General features: G+C 44.7%; 1 protein-coding gene across 1 annotated transcript in view; it reads left to right on the top strand.

Annotated features, from left to right (window-relative positions):
* The first annotated feature begins 6,762 nt into the window (after positions 1-6,762).
* The window catches only part of LOC108797380 (cAMP-specific 3',5'-cyclic phosphodiesterase 4D-like), a 34,633-nt gene continuing 21,219 nt past the window's right edge, over positions 6,763-20,176 (top strand). Inside the window, exons 1-3 of the mRNA XM_018568966.1 lie at positions 6,763-7,048; positions 13,051-13,144; positions 17,211-17,383. Of these exons, the coding sequence (XP_018424468.1) occupies positions 7,025-7,048; positions 13,051-13,144; positions 17,211-17,383 (291 nt within the window). The 5' untranslated portion in view covers positions 6,763-7,024. The remainder of the gene's footprint in view (positions 7,049-13,050; positions 13,145-17,210; positions 17,384-20,176) is intronic.

Below are 20,176 nucleotides of genomic sequence, written 5' to 3' on the forward strand. Positions count from 1 at the left end.
CTTCCATGGATACAGTCAGTCAAGCCATAGTCATCTGCTCCTACAAAGCAAGACTTCTGAGCAGGGGTTGCAGTATTAGGCCCCATTCACACTGAGCGATTTATCGCACGATTTTTGCAGCGATATCGCTCATATTTCCACGCGATATCGCTATGTAGCTTCTACAATCCATTTCAATTGAGCTGTTCACATCTCGTCGCTCAATATCGCTCAATAACGCTTGTAGCTCGTCGCTGGTAGCTTGTTGCTCCTACATGACCCTTTTTTCGAGCGATTTTGCTCCTGATTGCATACAGCCCAATAGGAAAAAGTTGCGCGACAAGTCGCTGAATATCGCGCAATATTGCTCGTCGTGCAATATCGCTCAAGATCGCGCAATATTCATGTCGCTCAGTGTGAATGGGGCCTTACATTTGTACACATTCATTTTTCACAATGTGCACAACTTTTCAGTTAAAACAGGAGATCAGAAACTTGAGGAACCATACTCAAACTACAGAATATAAATTAGACTCAGATTATGATCACATGAATTAAAACACCTCTAGAAATGAGGATCTATGAATGCAGCTTCTATCACTGTATGAAATGTAGAGTAACAATCTCATATGTTGTGCCACATTGTTACTTATGACTAATTAAGAAAAAGCGAGTTCCACCATGGCTTCCTTGTTCAAATGCCATTCTGTCATTCCAGTCCAAGAATTACAAGGGAAGTGGCTAATGGGGCCATATAGTTTATTTGCTGACATGCTCCATGCATGTCCCTCAAGTTGTTGAGTGCAAAATTATCTGTGCTGTATACTAATTCACAGTCCATAACATTAGGTGCAAAATAGCTCCCTATCCTAATGACTGATATGCACTTGTGCATTTCCTCTCAGGCTTAGCAGGTGTTTGAGGCTAGGCTCACACCTAGGTGATTTATCTTGCAGAACACAGATTCCAATTGAAGTCAATGGGACCTGTTTACACCTTTGTGTTGCGTCGTGCGGCAGAAATCATCTGTCGCGCAAAAAGGTGAAGCTATTTCTGGGCGGTGGTTGCGCAGTTGTGAACCCATAGACATTTCTATGCATTGAAAACCGAACAGTTTTCAAAGCAAAATCGCGGGGGGAAAATGTGCGACAACCTCGTGAAAACAGCACATGGGCTCAATTGCCTAGGTGCGAACCAGAGTGATTCTGGTTGCAAGGAGAACTATGGGGTCAGGGCTTTTCCCCATAGTTCTCCTTAGGGACACAAACTAGCGTCCTCCCGTCACCCTAGGCTCAGTATACCGCTAGCTACAGCTCGCGGTATACTGATACGCCGCAGCCAGAGCGGATGCCGACATCGATGTCGAGATCCGCCCAGCTGCGTGAGTGACAGCTGGCTCTGCCTATCTAGAGGCAGAGCCAGCTGTACCCGCCCCCTCCCCCGTCCGTTCCGCCAGTCAGCGCTGGCAGAGCGGGGAGAGGGGAATCCAGCCCCTCCCCTGTCACGGCAGAGAGCCGTGACAGGATCGAGAAGTGAGCGAACGCCGGTATGTGTTTGCTCACCTCCCGATCTACTGAGCCGACCTGTGACAGACTCATTGTCACAGGTCGGCTAGAACTATGAGGTGAGTGAAAAACACTCACCTCATAGTTCTCCTTTAACCCTGTTCCTTGAATAAAGACAACTAAGGTATTGCACACTTTTTCTGTTTGATTCCAAAGATTTTTATTTGTAGGATTACATACACTATTTCATCCTTTCCTAATGAGCTCTATCGCCAGCCTTCTTGACTATTGTTCTTTAAGTACAATTTAATGAATTTTGCTTCCTAACCCCCTTTGCTTAACTTGAGTTAAATTTGAAAACTTAAACAGAAGATGACATTTGTTTTATTTATTATATGGCGTCATTACAGAAAAGAACATAGCTCAATGGAAGAATCTGTTTCCCATTGTGACACCTCTGGGAACCATTCTTAAGCATCACCATTTTATGGCCGAGGGGCTAACACACCCTTAACCTCGTATAATTACAGGAAACATTTTGATCTTCCTTTTTATTGTGAAAACATTCCAGGAGCAATTTGTTGTCTGTACAGTTAGTATTATATTATGCTTGACTGAGCTAGAAGTCTTAAACTCATTGCCAGAATATGAATAATAAAGTAATTCTGTGGGCCCTGGTATATCCAGTTGTGGTGGAAAGCCAACGCTGCTTATCACCCTGAGAATACATCCTGACAGTGAAACATAATGTCACAGGTGGGAATAATTTTCCATTAATAGGATCTGGGAAAGTGATCAGGATGGATCACAAGATGAATGAAAAATGCAGGACCGTTCTAGAATAAAAACCCATTTCAGGCTGACCTGAGACTGGGCCAGAATTTAACATTCCAGAATTTGTTTGTGTCAGAACCAAAATACTTTTCAGCTTCAAAAAGAAATAAAAATCCCAATAAAATTAATTTTAATTACAGGTTGTTAGAAGGTCCATGGGTCAGAAATACGTGTAAAAAGCATTGTAGGGCTGTGACGCTCAACCATCGGGTCACGGTTTAGCTCTTGCCAGGCCATGGCTATAATCTACCTGTCGGAGCAGACAGGAAGCCATGTAGCCCAGAACATCCAAACTGCCTACAGCCTGGCCATTCATGCTGCATGCTGGGAGTTGCAGTCTAACCTACAGGCAAGGTGTCTGCAACAGGCACCAAACAACAGTCGCATTGGGCCCTGAGTAGCTGGGAACCCAGAAACCTGAGAATTGTATTCATTATGAGGCCAGTTACAGCAAGTTTGTTTAAACACCAGAGCTTCACAGGTTGCCACTGGAGTCCTCTTTCACTCCTCCACAATGACAACACGGAGCTGGTGGATGTTAGAGACCTTGCACTCCTCCACCTCCTATTTGAGAATGCCCCCACAGATGCTCAATAGGGTTTAGGTCTGGAGACATGCTTGGCCAGTCCATCACCTTTACACCTCCATGTCGACCAGGCAGTGGTCGACATGGAGGTGTGTTTGGGGTCGTTATCATGTTGGAATGCTGCCCTGCGGCCCAGTCTCCGAAGGGAGGGGGATCATGCTCAGCTTCAGTATGTCACAGTACATATTGGCATTCATGGTTCCCTCAATGAACTGTAGCTCCCCAGTGCCGGCAGCACTCATGGAGCCCCAGACCATGACACTCCCACCACCATGCTTAACTGTAGGCTCCTCACCTGGTTGCCGCCACACACGCTTGACACCATCTGAACCAAATAAGTTTATCTTGTTCTCATCAGACCACAGGACATGGTTCCAGTAATCCATGCCCTTAGTCTGCTTGTCTTCAGCAAACTGTTTGCGGGCTTTCTTGTGCATCATCTTTAGAAAGGCTTCCTTCTGGGACGACAGCCATAAAGACCAATTTGAACCAGTGTGTGGCATATGGTCTGAGCACTTACAGACTGACCCCCCCCCACCCCACCCCTTCAACCTCTGCAGCATCACTGGCAGCACTCATACGTCTATTTCCCAAAGACAACCTCTGGATATGACGCTGAGCACGTGCACTCAACTTCGTTGGTCGACCATGGCGAGGCCTGTTCTGAGTGGAACCTGTCCTGTTAAACCGCTGTATGGTCTTGGCCACCGTGCTGCAGCTCAGTTTCAGGGTCTTGGCAATCTTCTTATACCCTGGGCCATCTTCATGTAGAGCAACAATTCTTTTTTTCAGATCCTCAGAGAGTTCTTTGCCATGAGGTGCCATGTTGAACTTCCAGTGACCAGTATAAGAGAGTCAGAGCGATAACACCAAATTTAACACACCTGCTCCCCATTCACACCTGAGACCTTGTAACACTAACGAGTCACATGACATCGGGGAGGGAAAATGGCTAATTGGGCCCAATTTGGACATTTTCACTTAGGGGTGTACTCACTTTTGTTGCCAGCGGTTTAGACATTAATGGCTGTGTTGAGTTATTTTGAGGGGACAGCAAATGTACACTGATATACAAGCTGTACACTCACTACTTCACATTGTAGCAAAGTGTCATTTCTTCTGTGTCGTCACATGAAATTATATCATGAAATATTTACAAAAATGTGAGGGGTTTACTCACTTCTGTGAGATACTGTATATCAGTGATGTGCGATACCTCTTGTTCCAGGTGAGGCATTCCCCCGCCGGACGAAGCAGCGCTCCGTCCATGACAGGTTACACAGCGGGGAGGAGTTCGATGCTGATCTGAATGGAGAAAAAGTTGTCAGCTTCAGACTTGAAGCTGACAGCTTTTTCCTTCATAATTCAAATGATCCGCACGCTGGCCGTAGAATTTATTTTATTTAACTTTTAGAAAAGACAAATACATCATTTTTCGAAATAATCTCCTTGCTTTTCAATACTCTTTGTCCATCTGTCAACAAGCTTTTGTATTCCCTCATTAAAAAATCTTTTAGGCTGAGCTGCGAGCCACGAATGCACCGCTGTCTTCACTTCTTTTTTCTCGCACTGCAGTTATAAATGAACTGACGTAACACGTTCACACCTGCACAGCAGTGACTGGGAGATGGTAGCCTTGAACGGAAAGCGCTGATAAGACAGTGCGACCAACAGAAGTTTTAATATAACCAGAGTGCGGGTAATTTTTGACACCCTCGTATATATGACTACAAATATACTGTAAATTAGTATCTATCCCAGCATATACACTATCTTAGTACCCATATTTGCATATATACAGTATTAGTACTTATTCTCGCAAATATAAGTACATATGCCTGCGCATATACAGTATTAGTGCCTATGCTTGTGTGTAAAAAACATTCACTGATGTGAATGTGCACTGTGTAAAGCGCTGTGTAAATTGTTGGCACCATATAAATACCAATCATAAATAAATATATATTAGGGATGCACCGATACCATTTTTTAAAGTCCAAGTACAAATACTTTACCTTTTATTTATTGTCATTTGATAGTTCTTCTAAAACAATACAGACTAATGATTTTAGGACAGTGGAGGAGTGCCAGGGCCCTGTTACAGCTGCAACCGATGCGACCTTAGTAGCTCTGCCACTGACGCCAAGCTGTAGAGCACATGCGTCAAACTCAAGGCCCGGGGGCCGAATCTGGCCCACCAGGCCATTTCCTAGACTTCTACATTCAGATCTAGGTATTAAGTTATTACTAAAACCAGGGATAAGCGAATGCAGAGGCAATTATGATAAATATTAGATACATTTATATACGATTAAATTGAGTTTGATACCCCTGCTGTAGAGGGACTACAAATCCCAGCAATAATTATACAGCAATGCAGAATACCACCAGCTATAGAGAAGTACAAATCCCAGCAATATATTATACAGCAGGGGTTCCCATAAGGTCGGTCACAATCTACCAGTTGTTCGCAAAGCTAACGCTGGTAGATCGCAGGTTAACTCCTGATCTCACTCCTGCTCTGCTAGTGCGGCCGAATGTGTTGGATGCTGAAGCATCCGACACATTCCGCCCGCTCCCTCCCTGCAGCGTCCAGTACCTTTTGTCTGCTCCTCCCCGCCCGCAATGTTAGAGACATTTGGCCCGCCTCTCCCAGCCTACAGTGTCAGACACACTGTGACCACCCCTCCCCGTCTGCAGTGTCCAACACATTTGCCTGGCCCCTCCCCGTCTGCAGCCTTGGACACATTTGGCCCACCCCTTCCAGCCTGCAGCCCCGGACTCATCGGGACCACCCTCCCTGCCTGCAGTGTCAGACACACCAGCAGGATGGAAGAGCCAGGAAGCAGGTAGTTATATTCCAGGCATGCACACACCTGTATGATGCTTAATCTTACCTGAGTTATGTTCCCCCTCTGGCTTTCTCACACAGAGTTCTTTATGTGTCTTACTCATGCCACTTTCCCAGTCACCATGGGGGAAGAATGATTGGCTGTGTAGTATATTATATCACCCCCTCCTTTACAGGGACTACTATAATCTGACTCGAAATACCCCAGTCCCAGTAAGCATTTGAATGTGTTTGTTTCTCAAATACTGGTGTTTTTTTCTCATTGGTAGATCTCATCGAATTCAACATTCTTAAAATAGATCTTAACACAAAAAATTGTAGACACCCCTGTTATACAACAATGCAGAATACCATTAGCTGTAGAGGACTACAAATCTCAGCAATCCATTATACAGCAATGCAGAATAATATGAAGCTACATACTCTGTGTTGCTAACCAGGGCTTTGCAGCGTCTCAGGAAGCTGTGCAGTGACACCAGGACTGTGTGGGGTCTCAGGGGGATGTCCAGGGTCTCACCAAGGCAATGCACGGTCTCACCAGGGCTGCATATGGGTCTCACCAGGGCTGTGTGCAGGGGCGTATTTACCGCGAGGCAAACTAGGCGTTTGCCTAGGGCGGCACCCTCCGTCGGGGTGGCTGCTCCGCTGGTGCCGCGGTACGCAAGTATAGTTAGATGGCAGGTAGTGCCGCTTATTTATAGCTTTGGGTCCTCTGTGTCAAGATTCCCTTTCCATACACTGTCCTCCTGGCCCAGTCACATAGTGGGATGCTGCACTATACAGGTGCATTGACCTATCAGGGTACGTACATCTTTTCGTGCCTGACGCACGCACGAAGTACAAGTATCTTCTCAGTCAGGTGAAGAAAGTCTCCGCCCCCTTTATTCCGCGATTCCATGTGCTGCATCATAAGCTGAAACTCCGCCTCCTTCTCTTCTTCATACTTGATGACTTGCACTACTCCGGTAGCAGCCGCATTTGCCACACCTCTATTTATGATTGGAGAGCCATTCACCTTGCATTTGCTCGCATCTCTTCCCCTTGCCTAGCCTCCTGCTCGCTTATTGGCCGGTGGCCTGCTCCCTGATTGGCTGCCTGTCCCAGTGCGGCGTGTTGTTGTTGGGGAAGCAGTGGAGGGATTCCCGATCCCCGGCATGTTCCCCGGGTCTCCCTGGGCGCCTCCTTGGACTCCAATGGGGGCGTTTAGCGGCTTGGGGCGCCGTGCACGGGGGAAGCCCTAGCGCTCTACTGGATGCTGGAAATAGGAGGATGGGCTGCTCTCTTTGGGCCAAGGTGAGCGGTGTGTGTGTTTAGAGGGATGGAGAGGGAGGAGTGCCTGATGGATGCAGAGGTGCACATATACTGAGAAGATGGTGGGGAGACTGAACACTGCATTGGTCCTTGTAAGATCTGGAGCCGAGCATGATGTGTGTTAGGATAAAATATGAAGGCTTTTCATGGAGTTACTTAGTGCTGACATCCCGATCTTTTTCTACGTGATGGAACTTTTGAGTAGAAGCTGCCATAAGAGTAAAGCACGTACATGCATCCTTCTCAGAACACTTCTGATCCATCCGTTCTTATAACACATAGGCCAGTACAAAACTTCTACAACCTTTAACAGCAATGACACTATGGTGACACCATCTGGAGCATCTGTGCATAGTAACCAATCAGCTTCTCTCTTCAGTTTGTTCAGTTACGCTTTGAAAATGAAAGCTAGAAGCTGATTGGCTGCTATGCACACCTGCTCCAGATTCTGTCTGTTCCAGTCTTCATGAATCCCCCTCTCTGCACATTCATCCTAACTGGATCAGGTTGGAAATGAATATATTTATTGATCATATTGCACATCAGACATGTAATGAGCTGTCAAACCATACCTCTGCATCTGGGATTGAATGGCAGACAGAAATAAACGTTGTGAAAAGGTCCTCAAACAGAAAAAAGCTGAAAACTGTCTCAGTCGTTGTTTGTCACTTGTACTAAAAGTGTTTCCTTGCAAAGGAATTTTCCTAAACTGTTTCTTCTTCAACCTAATGGTAAATAGTCAAATGGAAGAGAACTAATACTAGCGATATCATCACCGCCCCCTCTCTAGACAGCTCATTCAAAAACGTCCTACTGGACACATGTCCAAATGTTTACAAAGCAAGTTGGTCAAGTTCACATTCGTCACACTTGTACTTGCAGCGAATCCTTACCATCTTGTCTTGATTTGTATTGTGATTGTAATGTCTTCCCTATATTGTAAAGCGCTGGGCAAACTGTTGGCGCTATATAAATCCTGTATAATAATAATAATAATAATGTAACAGCCAACGAATGTTGAAAGTACACTTTCGCAGCTACTAGTGAGGCTGCAAACGGTGCCATCTGGCGCTCTCCATAGTGCTGAAACTGTCTTGTATAGTTTCAGCAGCTGGAGGGTTAAAGTTGAATTCCGGGATATTGTCTAAATATAAAGGTCATGTGTGTTCTTAGCGTGCTTTGTGTATCACTTCCAGATCTGTTCAGGAGCTTCCTGTAATAAAGACCAGTCGCTGCTGCTCTCTTGCGTTGTGCAGGGTGACTGGTCTTGTATCCGCCCCCTCACGTAGTTTTCTGTAGTGGGTGTAGCCTGCTGGTCCCTCCCACAGCTCTGTTCTCTGCACAGGTTATGTACAGCTCAATAATGGTGTCACTGCTACCTTAACTGCCACTTGGTGCGCACACAAAGGTAACTTTTATCCTTTGTGTGAAAAGTGTTTGTGTTCAGAATTCAGCTGTATCCACATGGCAAGTTAGTAGCTAGTGTGCAAAAGCCTTGGTGTGCTGTTATCAGCCTGCATGCCCTCCAACATTAGAAATGAGATGCATTGAAAGAGGTTGGTACCAAAGCACCAGACCCAATAGTGATGGACGGTGCTGCATGGTGTAGTGCCATTTTTATGGCTTCCCAGCGACCACAATGAATACACCACACCGCATTTGTGATTTGTGGTGCTGTTGTGCATTAAAAGGCTTGTTGTGATGCACCAACAGCCAATTGACGACGGTTGGGCTGCTTATCTGTAACATTCTGAATATTTAGCCTAAGAGGAAACCTGCCGTGCAACAAATTTACAGGGTGCTATTGTTGACCTTGACGTCTGAAAATGCTAACTGCCTGGCTGTCATGCTGGTCTGATAATGCCAATACTTTGAGTAGCTGACCTGAAGGAAGCAAGCAGATCAAGACATCTGACTTTACCGACTGCCAAAATGTTTTATTTACACAGACTATTGAAAATGTAGACATACAAATTGGCACCAAACTGCAACATGAACGAGTCCCAAGTGCCTTTTAATTGTTTGTAATACTGCCACATGAAAATATCCAACGCATTTCGGGGGCAACTCTACTCCCCCTTAATCAGGGCTACAAAACTGGCTGTTCTTATGTGACGGTATTATGAACAATTAAAGGCACTTTGGACTCTTTCATGTTGCAGTTTGGTGCCCATTTGTATGTTTACACTTTGAGTTGCCTTCGGGTACCCATTAGGTGAGGTCTGTGTGTTTTAAGAGCTGCCTTACCAAAGCCAGTGAGCTCAGGGGCATCCCGAGGCTGGGTGACACCCGGAGCGCTGTCCGAGTGTCACCTCCGCCGAGACGTCACCGCGCATGCACGTAAGGTATGCCACCGGGTCCCCTCCTCTCTCCTGATACTGTCGGGCGTGCGGTCCATGACCGAGCGCCCGACTTTTCAGAGGGGCGTGACACCAAAATGACTGTAAGTCCAATGGTGTCAATGGTGTCACCCGGGTGCGGGCCGCACCCCCCTTGTGACGCCACTGAGTGAGCTCACCTTTAAAGGAGTTAAATCTTAAAAATACATTCAAGTACCCCAAGTATTAACAGAAATGTATCTTATTTGTGTATCAGTCGGCTGTAGATCCTCAAATCATCTCTGAATTGGTGCTAACACTGTCCTTCCTTCTGGAGAGTGGCTACTTTTGTTCTCCATTGTCCTTGTGTGTTGTAAAGTAGTCACTGCTCCAAGCTCGCTCCTGTGATGGACTACAATCTCAATACAAATTGGTAAACTAAGCATGAGATTGGAGTCCATCACAGTGAGCTTGAAGCAGTGGCTACTTTACAACACACACAGGGACCATGGGGAACAAAAGTAGTCACCCTCCAGAAGGAAGGACAGTGTCAGCACCAATTCGGAGATGATTTGATGATCTACAGCTGAGTGATACACAAATAAGATACATTTCTGTTAATAGTTAAGGTACTTGAATGTATTTCTAACATTTAACTCCTGAGATTAATGTCACTTTAAAGATTTGACCCATTGAAATCCCAGCACTTCTTCAATGTACTTTTTGTGGAGTCAATAGACTATTGAAGCAGCCAGACAGCTAGCATTTTCAGAAGGAAATCAGCAGTTGCAGCTTTTATTTTTCTCTCGGTTTGTGTTTCTTTGAAATAACTATAGATTTTCAGGCGTGTGTACTTGTGGTCACACAACTAATATGAAAGCAACTTTAAGGCTTTGTTAACAGCTGTGCAATGCTGCATGCCCTCCCTCATCACATGTTGCACTGTTAGGTGCACTGCAGTGTCATTATTTGTTAATGGCACCCCAACACACCAAGCCATCACATGTACATTGTATCACACCAAATCACATAGTGACCTATTAGCCCTCGTTCACACCTGAACGTTTTGTAGCGCGTTCTACGCTCGACGAACGCTCTACAAAACGCTCAAAAATATAAATCCCATTGTAGTCAATGGGTCTGGTTCACACCTTAGCGTATTTCCGCCCGTCCCTAACGCGCTACAAAACGGCCCACGCCTGAAAAGGTACAGGTACTACTTTGGGCCGTTTTGTTGCGCGTTTCCATTGGGATACATCCAAAAAAAACGCGCGGCGGTCGTGCGACAGAAGCGCATATGCAATACGCCTAGGTGTGAACGAGACCTTACCGTGTGATGTGGTGTAATGGTACACACACTTTATGTATGATTTAGCTGCAGTAGGTAGCCCTAATGCAGTACACCACAATGCAACCTAGGGAAGTCAGAAATAGAAAAAGATTTGGGGGTCATTGTAGACCACAAACTGAATGGTAGCTTGCAGTGCCAGGCTGCTGTAAACAAAGCTAGCAGGGTCTTGTCCTGTATTAAGAAGGGGATGTATTGCAGGGACACGTCTATAATTGTGCCTCTATATAGATCGTTGGTTCGGCCTCATCTGGAGTACGCGGTCCAGTTTTGGTCGCCGGTACTGAGAAGGGATGTCCTTGAACTGGAGAGAGTCCAGCAGAGGGCAACAAAACTAATTGTGGGAATGGCGGACCAGAGCTTTGAGGCAAGGCTTCTGACCTTGAACATGTTTACGCTGGAATTAAGGAGATTAAGGGGGGATATGATTTTCATGTACAAGATGTTCAATGGTGACAGCAACATTGGCAACAAACTGTTTGAGATTAACTCCATTACAAAGACTAGAGGCCACCACCTAAAGTTGGTGAAAAAATTCCAGCACAATGGGCGGAGAGGGTTCTTTACAGTAAGAGCAGTTAAGGTCTGGAACTCACTGCCATCGGCAGTGATTTCAGCCAAGAGTGTAGATTTGTTCAAGAAACGTTTGGACAATTTCTTGAGGGACCGTAATATCCAGGGATACCAGTATCCCTAAGAATGAGATGATGTGTGGACCTATATGGGTTGGACTTGATGGACGTATGTCTTTATTCAACCCCAAATACTATGTAACTATGTAACCTGCACCACCTCTGTGATGTTGCATCTCCAAGGTGTGAACAAGGGCTTAGATTTCATGCGACCTCTGACCTTCTTCAAGCTGCACGTTCACCGCAACATGCATTGAGAATCCTTGGCATGTCCCTGGCTCTATCTTAAATCTGGAGGGGTGATTTTGTATGCACTTTACTGTGTTAATATTTCGGTTTATTTTCTGCTATACATTATACATTGCACACCACTTAGTGAGGAAATCTGGGCAGTTTGTCTGTCTATCCATACATCAGTGACAAATGTATTTCAGATATGTAAATACGATATTTGTGTGTGTGTGTGTGTGTGTGTGTGTGTGTGTGTGTGTGTGTGTATATCTTATCACAGTGGGGGAAATTTATCGAAACTGGATCAAATGAATTCTGGAGCAGTTGCCCATGGCAACTAATCAGCTTCTCTTTCATTTCCAAATCTTAACTGAACAAACCTGAAGAAAGAAGCTGATTGGTTACTATGGGCAACTGCTCCAGATTTAGTTTTCTCCAGTTTTGATAAATTCCCCTTAGTATGTTTACATTTATTTGGAGTTAGTTATATCATAAAATTACTTTTTCTCAGTTGAGCTTGAGTTCCACCAGCTATAGGGACAGCCTATTTCACATGGATATATTTTTCTGCTGAGGAGAGGTGTTTGTTTAAATGGTTTGTGGGTTATGGTTGTTGATTTGCCGTGGACTAATAAAGCTTGTTTGTTTTATATGAAATAGATAAAAGTATACCTTTTTGATGTGTGATTGGTTTATGGGCATGTTTCATATTTGCATGTCAGTTGTTGCTCTAGGTTAGCTTGCAGAGTGGTGCAAGCAATTTATTTTACCTCTAACTCCTGACTTTCCAGCTAAAAGGTCTTTAAAGTGAACATGTGGCCAGGCTTTGGACTCTCAAGTGTTTTTAAATGTTCTTTGGGTGATGTCAACTGGGCAATTCTGCTGCTAGAGACATATTGCCAGTGGCAGGATAGCTAAGGGCACTGCCTGTCTGTCCCAATTGAATTGCTTCCTTTGTACCCAGATACAGTGAGATGTTTCTCTGTCACTGGCCTGAACACTGCTCAATCTCAATGACTGGAATTGGGAGCAATATACTGCTGCATACCATAGGGACAAACGGACAGCCTCTTTGCGATTCTGCTGCTGGCAATTTAGACAAATCTTAGGTGACAGAGAGCCTGACAATAGTAAATGAACATTAAAACAAGCCCCTGCTGACCTCTAGCTGCAGGCACTCTGGAGTAATTCATGCTGAAATTTCACAGTGGAACCACTGCTATCGTTCTGTTCTGAACTCCCAGCAGCGCAGCTCAGCCTTCTCCCCTTCCCCGTGAGTGATTTGGTTTTCAGATCTCTAATGTAAACACCAAGCAGGTGATAGATGTATTTATAATATGAGATATCAGGGTAAATGTCTCTTTTTACAATCATAAAGCCTGTAAGAGAAGCCATGCCAGTAGCTGCTTTGGCTTGTTTATAGCATGTTACTGATGTTCTCTTTTCTTCCCGCAGTTTAAGAGAATGTTAAATAGAGAACTGACGCACTTGTCTGAAACAAGCCGGTCTGGAAATCAGGTGTCTGAATATATATCTAGTACTTTCTTAGGTAAGCATTTTAATCTCACAATTATGATTTCCATTATCATTTTATTGATCATCAGTACTGCTGCACAAAATAACAAGGCCCCTAAAGCTGAAGTATATTAAAGCCACACTTATATTAAAAAAACCCATAGATATTAAAGTGGAACTAGAGTCGGCTGCACTTGCCTCCCCTCCATTGACGCATAGTCTGCAAGCTCTCTCCACTCCTGACATCCTTATCTAGCCTACTTCTGTGATCAGCATCTTCAGTCATCTTGATTGGCTGCATGGACACTGGAATGAATGTATTATGGCACTGAGGAATGCCGAGAATGTACACTGAGCTGAACATACTCGTTTATCACTATGGGGAGCTGTACTAATGGAAGCCACCAACTGTCCTGTAGAGTACAGCTCTCCCCATAGGAATGAATATGGTTGCAAGGTGCATGTGCAGAATGAAGAGGACCTGGTGCAAACACTTCCTAACGCAACGCTGTGCACTCATGGGAGTGCTGGCATGCCTTAAATTTAGAGCTGCAGCTAACGATTATTTTCAAAATCGATTAGTTAGCCGATTATTAAGTTCGATTAATCGTTTAATCGGATAAAAAATAAAATACATTATTAAAAATGGCTCCAGTGATGGGACTTACTAGTTTGTACTGAGATTGTAGTCCATCACAGGAGCAAGCTAGGAGCGGTGGAAGTAAAAAAGAAAAAAAAAAGTGTGGTGTGCAATATAGTGTAATGAAAGTGTAAAATTATACAACAATGATGAAGAATGGCATCGGCTTTAGGACTACAAAACCCAGCAATAGTCCATTATACAGCACAATGCAGAATACCACCAGCACAGTACAACAAATCCCAGCAATAATACATTATAGCTGGCAGTATTCTGCATTGCGCTGTATAATGTATTATTGCTGGGTGTTGTAGTCCTCGATAGCTAGTGGTATTCGGCATTGCACCACTGTATAATGTATTATTGCTGGGATTTGTTGTACTCCTCTATAGCTGGTGGTATTCCGCATTGCGTTGCACAATGTATAATTCCTTGATTTGTAGTCCTCTATACAGCGCAATGCAGAATACCACCAGCTATAAAGGAATACAACAAATCCCAGCAATAGTACATTATACATACAGGGATTGCTGGGATTTGTATTCCTATGTATAATATACAGCACAATGTACCATCAGCTATAGAGGAATACAAATCCCAGCAATACATTATAGAGCACCATGTGGGGGGAAAGTGCAGGCTTACCTGAGCAGTCTTCCAGCAACTTGTTTCTGAGATCGGGACTGCCTATCGGCGGCTGTCATCCGCCAAACCTGCTCCTCCTTACTTCTACCCGCGTCCCTGTGCCAATCGTGGATGTGGGCGGGCGGTGAGCGTGAGGCAGGGAGGAGGTGCTGCGTGTGGATGCGGCCGGGCGGGTCTGGCAGCGGCGAGCGTGAGGTGGGGAGGAAGTGTGGAGCCGTGAACAGGGCCAACCAATCGGAAGCCGATTAATCGATGATTGAAAAAGTTCACAACTTTTTCAATAATCGATTATGTCGATTAGTTTTTGCAGCCCTACTTAAATTGGCACAAAAGGTATAGTTGTCCTGAAGGATTTTGGATGGCCTTCACAATGCCCAGGCTTACATATTGTTGAAAGTCTGTGAGTAAAGATGTAGTGTGTGCAAGAGGACCTAACAATATTTCTGAAAACTCCTGCAAGTGCTTTACAGATAACAATGAACTATTGATATGTGCCAAACTTAAACATGATGTCTTGCAGCTCTAGGTCCAGCTGAGCATCTGCATGGAGTCTGTATTGTCTTGGTTTGCTTTGGGTGTTCTGGTTTTCTCCCTCAATCAAATTAAAAACAAAAACACATACACACAATGCTTTCAACACAAACAAAATACTACACTCCAATGTTCTTACCTTAATCACTGTAGCATGTTCTTTGGGGTGAAATCACTGTGTATATTTTGATTTGAATTGGATTGAGGGAGGAAACCAGAGCACCTAGCTCAAACCCAGACAATACAAACTCCATGCAGATGCTAAATTTAACCTAGTGCCGTAAGACATGACAGCACATCATGTTTAAGCTTGTTCTCTGCATGGTATGTTGTAAATGTCTGTTCAGTTCAGAGATAGCTTTCTTTCATCGGGCCCTTTTTCTTATAGCAGTCTTTGTGGAATAAATCAGAAAAATATTTCCAGGCACACTCACCAGCCAGCATGCAAAAAAAACCTGTGTAACCACTAAGGTTAAAAGCAGAGGTTTGGATACATGTCTTCTGCAGAAAATGTGAAAGCCGCACATCCACGTCAAGGCACCTCCTAGATAGTGAGGTCCTAACTCTAAACTATGAGAGTCTCCATCTTGGAGCACATGGGGCAAAATATTACATTGGGTGCAGGTTTGTCAGGAGAAAGCCCAACCTCCCTAAACCTCAGTGGTTAGACAGGTTTTTTTGCATGCTGGCTGGTGAGTGTGCCTGGAAACGTTTTACTGTTTGAAGCCTGCACCTTGCTGTAAAGCTGGTAACAAATTGATGAGTGCGTTTGACATTTGTTTTGCTTTGTGGAATAAATGACACAAATGTGCTTTATAGTAAGATCCTACAGATTTTGTCTTTGATTACTAAACAAGGACACTAAGGAAGAATGCAATTGTAACTAAAAGTCAAGGACCGTCTTATAGCAAAAAAACTCACTATGACCAGACAGTGTAAAGCTGGGTATGCACTTGTAGGTTTTTTTTCATGCAGCTTTTGTGCTGAATGGAAAAGTCTAACGGATGTCTCCATCCATGCCAAACAGTGGCTATGGCATTGCGGCTAATGTATTTTGACAGTCCACCCCACTGGTTCTCAAAATACCTGAACAGTGCCTGCATCTGCATCGCTCACTGGGTGGCCCTGTGTTTGCTGGCTCCGTGTCGGTCCAAAAATGGTTGACCAAATATGTCTGAAGGTGTATTCGGTCGACTATTTTTTGCCTGGCTCCTTCGATTTTGCAAATGAGGGATGTTGGACAGGAGCCAGCAGACAGGGCCTCTCAGTAAGCACATTTAGGACTGTTCATCACGAAGCAGACAAAATTTGCTCAGTGTATAGCCTAGGGCTGCAACAACTAATCGATTTGATCGATGATAATCGATAATGAGAATCGTTGTCAATGATTCTCATTATTGATTAGTAGATTGTTTGTTTGATTAGTTGTTTCTGTGTCCCATCTGATGGGAGGGGACACAGACCCCTGCAGCTGATGCTTGGCGTTGAGAAGAGCTCCAAAACTCACTCCACTGCCGCTCTGCTCCCCCGTTCTCCTTCCCACTGGGAGACCCTGTGTGCTGCGGTCAGTGTCTGCAGCCAGCGCCCAGTGGGGAGGAGAGACAGCTGTGCCTCTGCATTCCCCGGTGCCTCCGTTTCTGCACCAGTGCCTCTGCTGCTTTTCCATGTTTCTGCTGGTTATCCTTGCTGCTTCTCTATGCCCTCGCTGGTCATTTCTGCTGCTCCTCCCTGTGTGCCCTGCTGCTTGTTTCTGCTGATCCTCCCTGTGTCCCCCGCTGCTTGTTTCTGCTGCTCCTCCCCGTGTTCCCGCTGGTTGTCCCCGGTGCTCCTCCACGTGTCCCCGCCGGTTGTCCCCGGTGCTCCTCCCCGTGTCCCCGCTGGTCGTCCCTGCTGCTCCTCCCCATGTCCATGCTGGTCATCTCCGCTGTTCCTCCGCGTGTCCCCGCCCCTCCTGAGTGCCCCCTCACCCGTTACCCTTAGGAGAACTATGGGGAAAAGCCCTGACCCCGTACTTCTCTTTTAAGGGAGCAAAAGATGAAAAGATTTCCATGTGACCCTTTTCTGGCAGCTCAGGAGGCGCACACACATGGTGAACTGTCTAAATGAACGTAGCCCATAGAGTTGTTGCTCGAAGAGGTACATTTTCTGTTAGGCAATTAAACATGTTTATCTAGTTGGTGAACATTTTAAGCAGGTACGAGTTAATCAAGTGACAGTGGACTTTAGGAAAATTGATATTTCGGAAGGCACAACATAATTATTTGTAACTAATTGTTTCCACCAGATAAACAGCATGAAGTGGATATGCCCTCTCCAACCACAAAGGAGAAGGAAAAGAAGAAGATACCCATGTCCCAAATTACTGGTGTGAAGAAGCTGACTCATAGCTCCAGCTTTACTATTTGCAGTATTCCACGGTTTGGAGTGAAGACTGATCAAGAAGAACTCCTTGCAAAGGTGACTATAAACCAACAAGTACCTCATCACAGGGTTCTGTTTACATTGTACTGTATAGCTGTGGGGAATTCCTTAGCTGACTATACAGTTCTCCTTTAAGCAACAAGGGTCTGTCTGATTTCTTACAGATGTAATGGATTGTTTAGATTTACACATGACAAGTTTTAGTAAACCTGAAGGAGATTGTACAATCAGATCATAACCTTTATGGCCAACAACGCTATTATAAAAGAAAAATGCTTAGGCCCCATTCACACACGAATCGTCCTGCACGTATAGCTCAGTGCTGCGTGCGGGGCCGTACCAAGTAGCTGCCGGGAAGAACAGGTGCTGCGTGTGATTAGAACGCAGCCCCCGTCCTTCTCCATGGGGCTACGCGGCCGTACGCCCCCCCTACGCTCACCTCATTTGCAGGTCCGTAGGGGTGCGGGTTTTCTGGCCGGGACGCATACAAGATCCATTCCGGTGGCGTATGAATACTATCACCAGCACCCCTACGGACCTGCAAATGAGGTGTCGTTTTCTGCAATTTCGCAGGCGCGCACAATTTTACGGCTTGACATGTTTGGTGTCTACTTACCCGACGTGACCCCGTCTTTTATATTTTACCAAAAAATTGGGTAATAATAAATGTTTCATAACATTTCATAGGGAAACAGGTTTTTTTTTCTTCTAAATTTAGGGTACTTTTTTTGTTATATAGTAAAAAATAAAAACCCCAGTGGTGATTCAATACCACCAAAAGAAAGCTCTATCTGTCCCCCAAAAAAATGGTATAAGATTTGTTTCAGTACAGTGTTGCATGACGCAATAAATGTCAGTCAAAGTACCGCTGAATACTGAAAAATGGCCTGGACAGGAAGGGGGTTTAACACCCTGGTCTCCAAGTGGGTATCCAGTTTTCAAAAAGGGGTCATTGTGGTGTTTGTACTGTCCTGGCATTTTTATTAAATGTTTTAAAACAGACAGTAATGGAAACAGGTAAATCCAGTAGTCCCATAGGAAGCACATAAACCACCTTATGGGGGGCAATCATTCAGCTGGCAGCATGCAAGAAACGGAACATGCTTCAAAGCCCCTTGCATTGTCTCTTCACCTTGAGCAATTAGAAGTCCAATTTAAAATGAACTCCTCCACATCCCTAATAAACACATTGAAGATTTAAGGGTTCAGCTAAACTTCCTCCTTAACAATAGAGCTGAAAAACAATTGTGCTGGGCACAACGCAATTTGTACGCACAAGCAAATATACCAGGCCCTTTGTTGGCCAATTTCAGTTTCAATTCTCAGGTTGAGGATATCAAACTACATGCATTTAATAACACCAAGCTATTCAACATTGTTAGACAAATTTACCTCCATACTGTCTAAACCAGTGATGGCAAACATTTTTGAGCCCGAGTGCTCAAACTGGATGACTAAACCAACTTACGTGTCTCAAAGTGTCAACCCCGCACTTAGACCCAAATACTTTGATTTCTTTTAGAAAAACACTTCATACGACCGTCTGAACTAATTATGTGCTTAAATCTCAGAAGAAAAATACAATACAAGAGGTTTTAACTACACTACAGAGTGACATGTACCTTTTTGTACTGTGCTAATGAGTGTTCCATTGCAGTGTGCTACTAAAGGTACATGTCATGCAGCACACTGCAAGGTAACACTCTATCTACAGCTTGGAGTCCATGGTGTAGCACCAGGGCCCAGTTGCAGCACGACCCCGGTAGTTCTGCCACTGACTCCAACCTGTCTAACTAACTGAGGAACTGACCTCAGCATAAAATTATATAACAATGCAGAATACCGCCAACTATAGAGGGCTACATATCCCAGCAATACATTATACAGTAATGCAGAATACCACCAACTATAGAAGACTATATAGCCCAGCAATACAATATACAGCAATGCAGAATAACGCCAACTATAGAGGACAACAAATCCCAGCAATACATTATACTGCAATGCAGAATAACGCCAACTATAGAGGACAACAAATCCCAGCAATACATTATACAGCAATGCAGAATAATATAAGGCTGCATACTCTGTGTTGCTCCGGGATGGCGGGCTGATGTCTCCAGGGTATCTGGAGGCTGTGTGGGCACTCGGGTGAGCTGTGCAGGCTCTCAGGGGCGCTGTGCAGTTCTCAGATGGATCTGGGGGCTCTCAGGTTTGCTGTATGGGCTCTCAAGGGGGGCTGTGCGGCACTCAGGGGGGGACTGTACAGACTCTCATGGTAGGCTGTGTGGCTCTCAGGAGGGGGGCTGTGCGGCTTTCAAGGGGCAGCTTTTAATGGGTCTGTGCGGCTCTCTGGGGGGTCTGTGTGGCTCTCGGTGGGGGGCAGGCTGTGTGGCTTTCGGGGGTCTGTGCGGCTCTTAGGGGGTCGGGGCATTGTGTGCAGGAAATGGCAAAGGTAGATTTTTCCTTTTTACCTGCACATAACACCCAGCTTTTTAATGATAATTTACAAACCCAGTTTGATGTGTAAACATGTATAGTTTTGCCCGGAGTATGGCTTTAATATTTTTTGCTCGTGGTTCTAGGTTTCTCTGGTACTAAAGTTTTTTTTTTTCAGGGGTTAAGGGTTGAAGGTTTAATATTAACTGTTAGGTTAAGTTTAGGAGTTCAGGCTAAGGGATAACGTTAAGGGTTAGGTTAATGGATCTACTTGCAGAATCAACCAGTAATAAAACTATATTACAGAGGAGACTTGGAAAAACAAAAACTGAAATTGTTTTTTCATTATTGCATACAATGTGGAAGGATTAGAAGATCTGTGGGGTTTTT

The sequence above is a fragment of the Nanorana parkeri genome, unplaced genomic scaffold (genome assembly GCF_000935625.1).
Source record: "Nanorana parkeri isolate BGI_ZX_2015 unplaced genomic scaffold, ASM93562v1 scaffold1268, whole genome shotgun sequence".
Lineage (NCBI taxonomy): Eukaryota > Metazoa > Chordata > Amphibia > Anura > Dicroglossidae > Nanorana > Nanorana parkeri.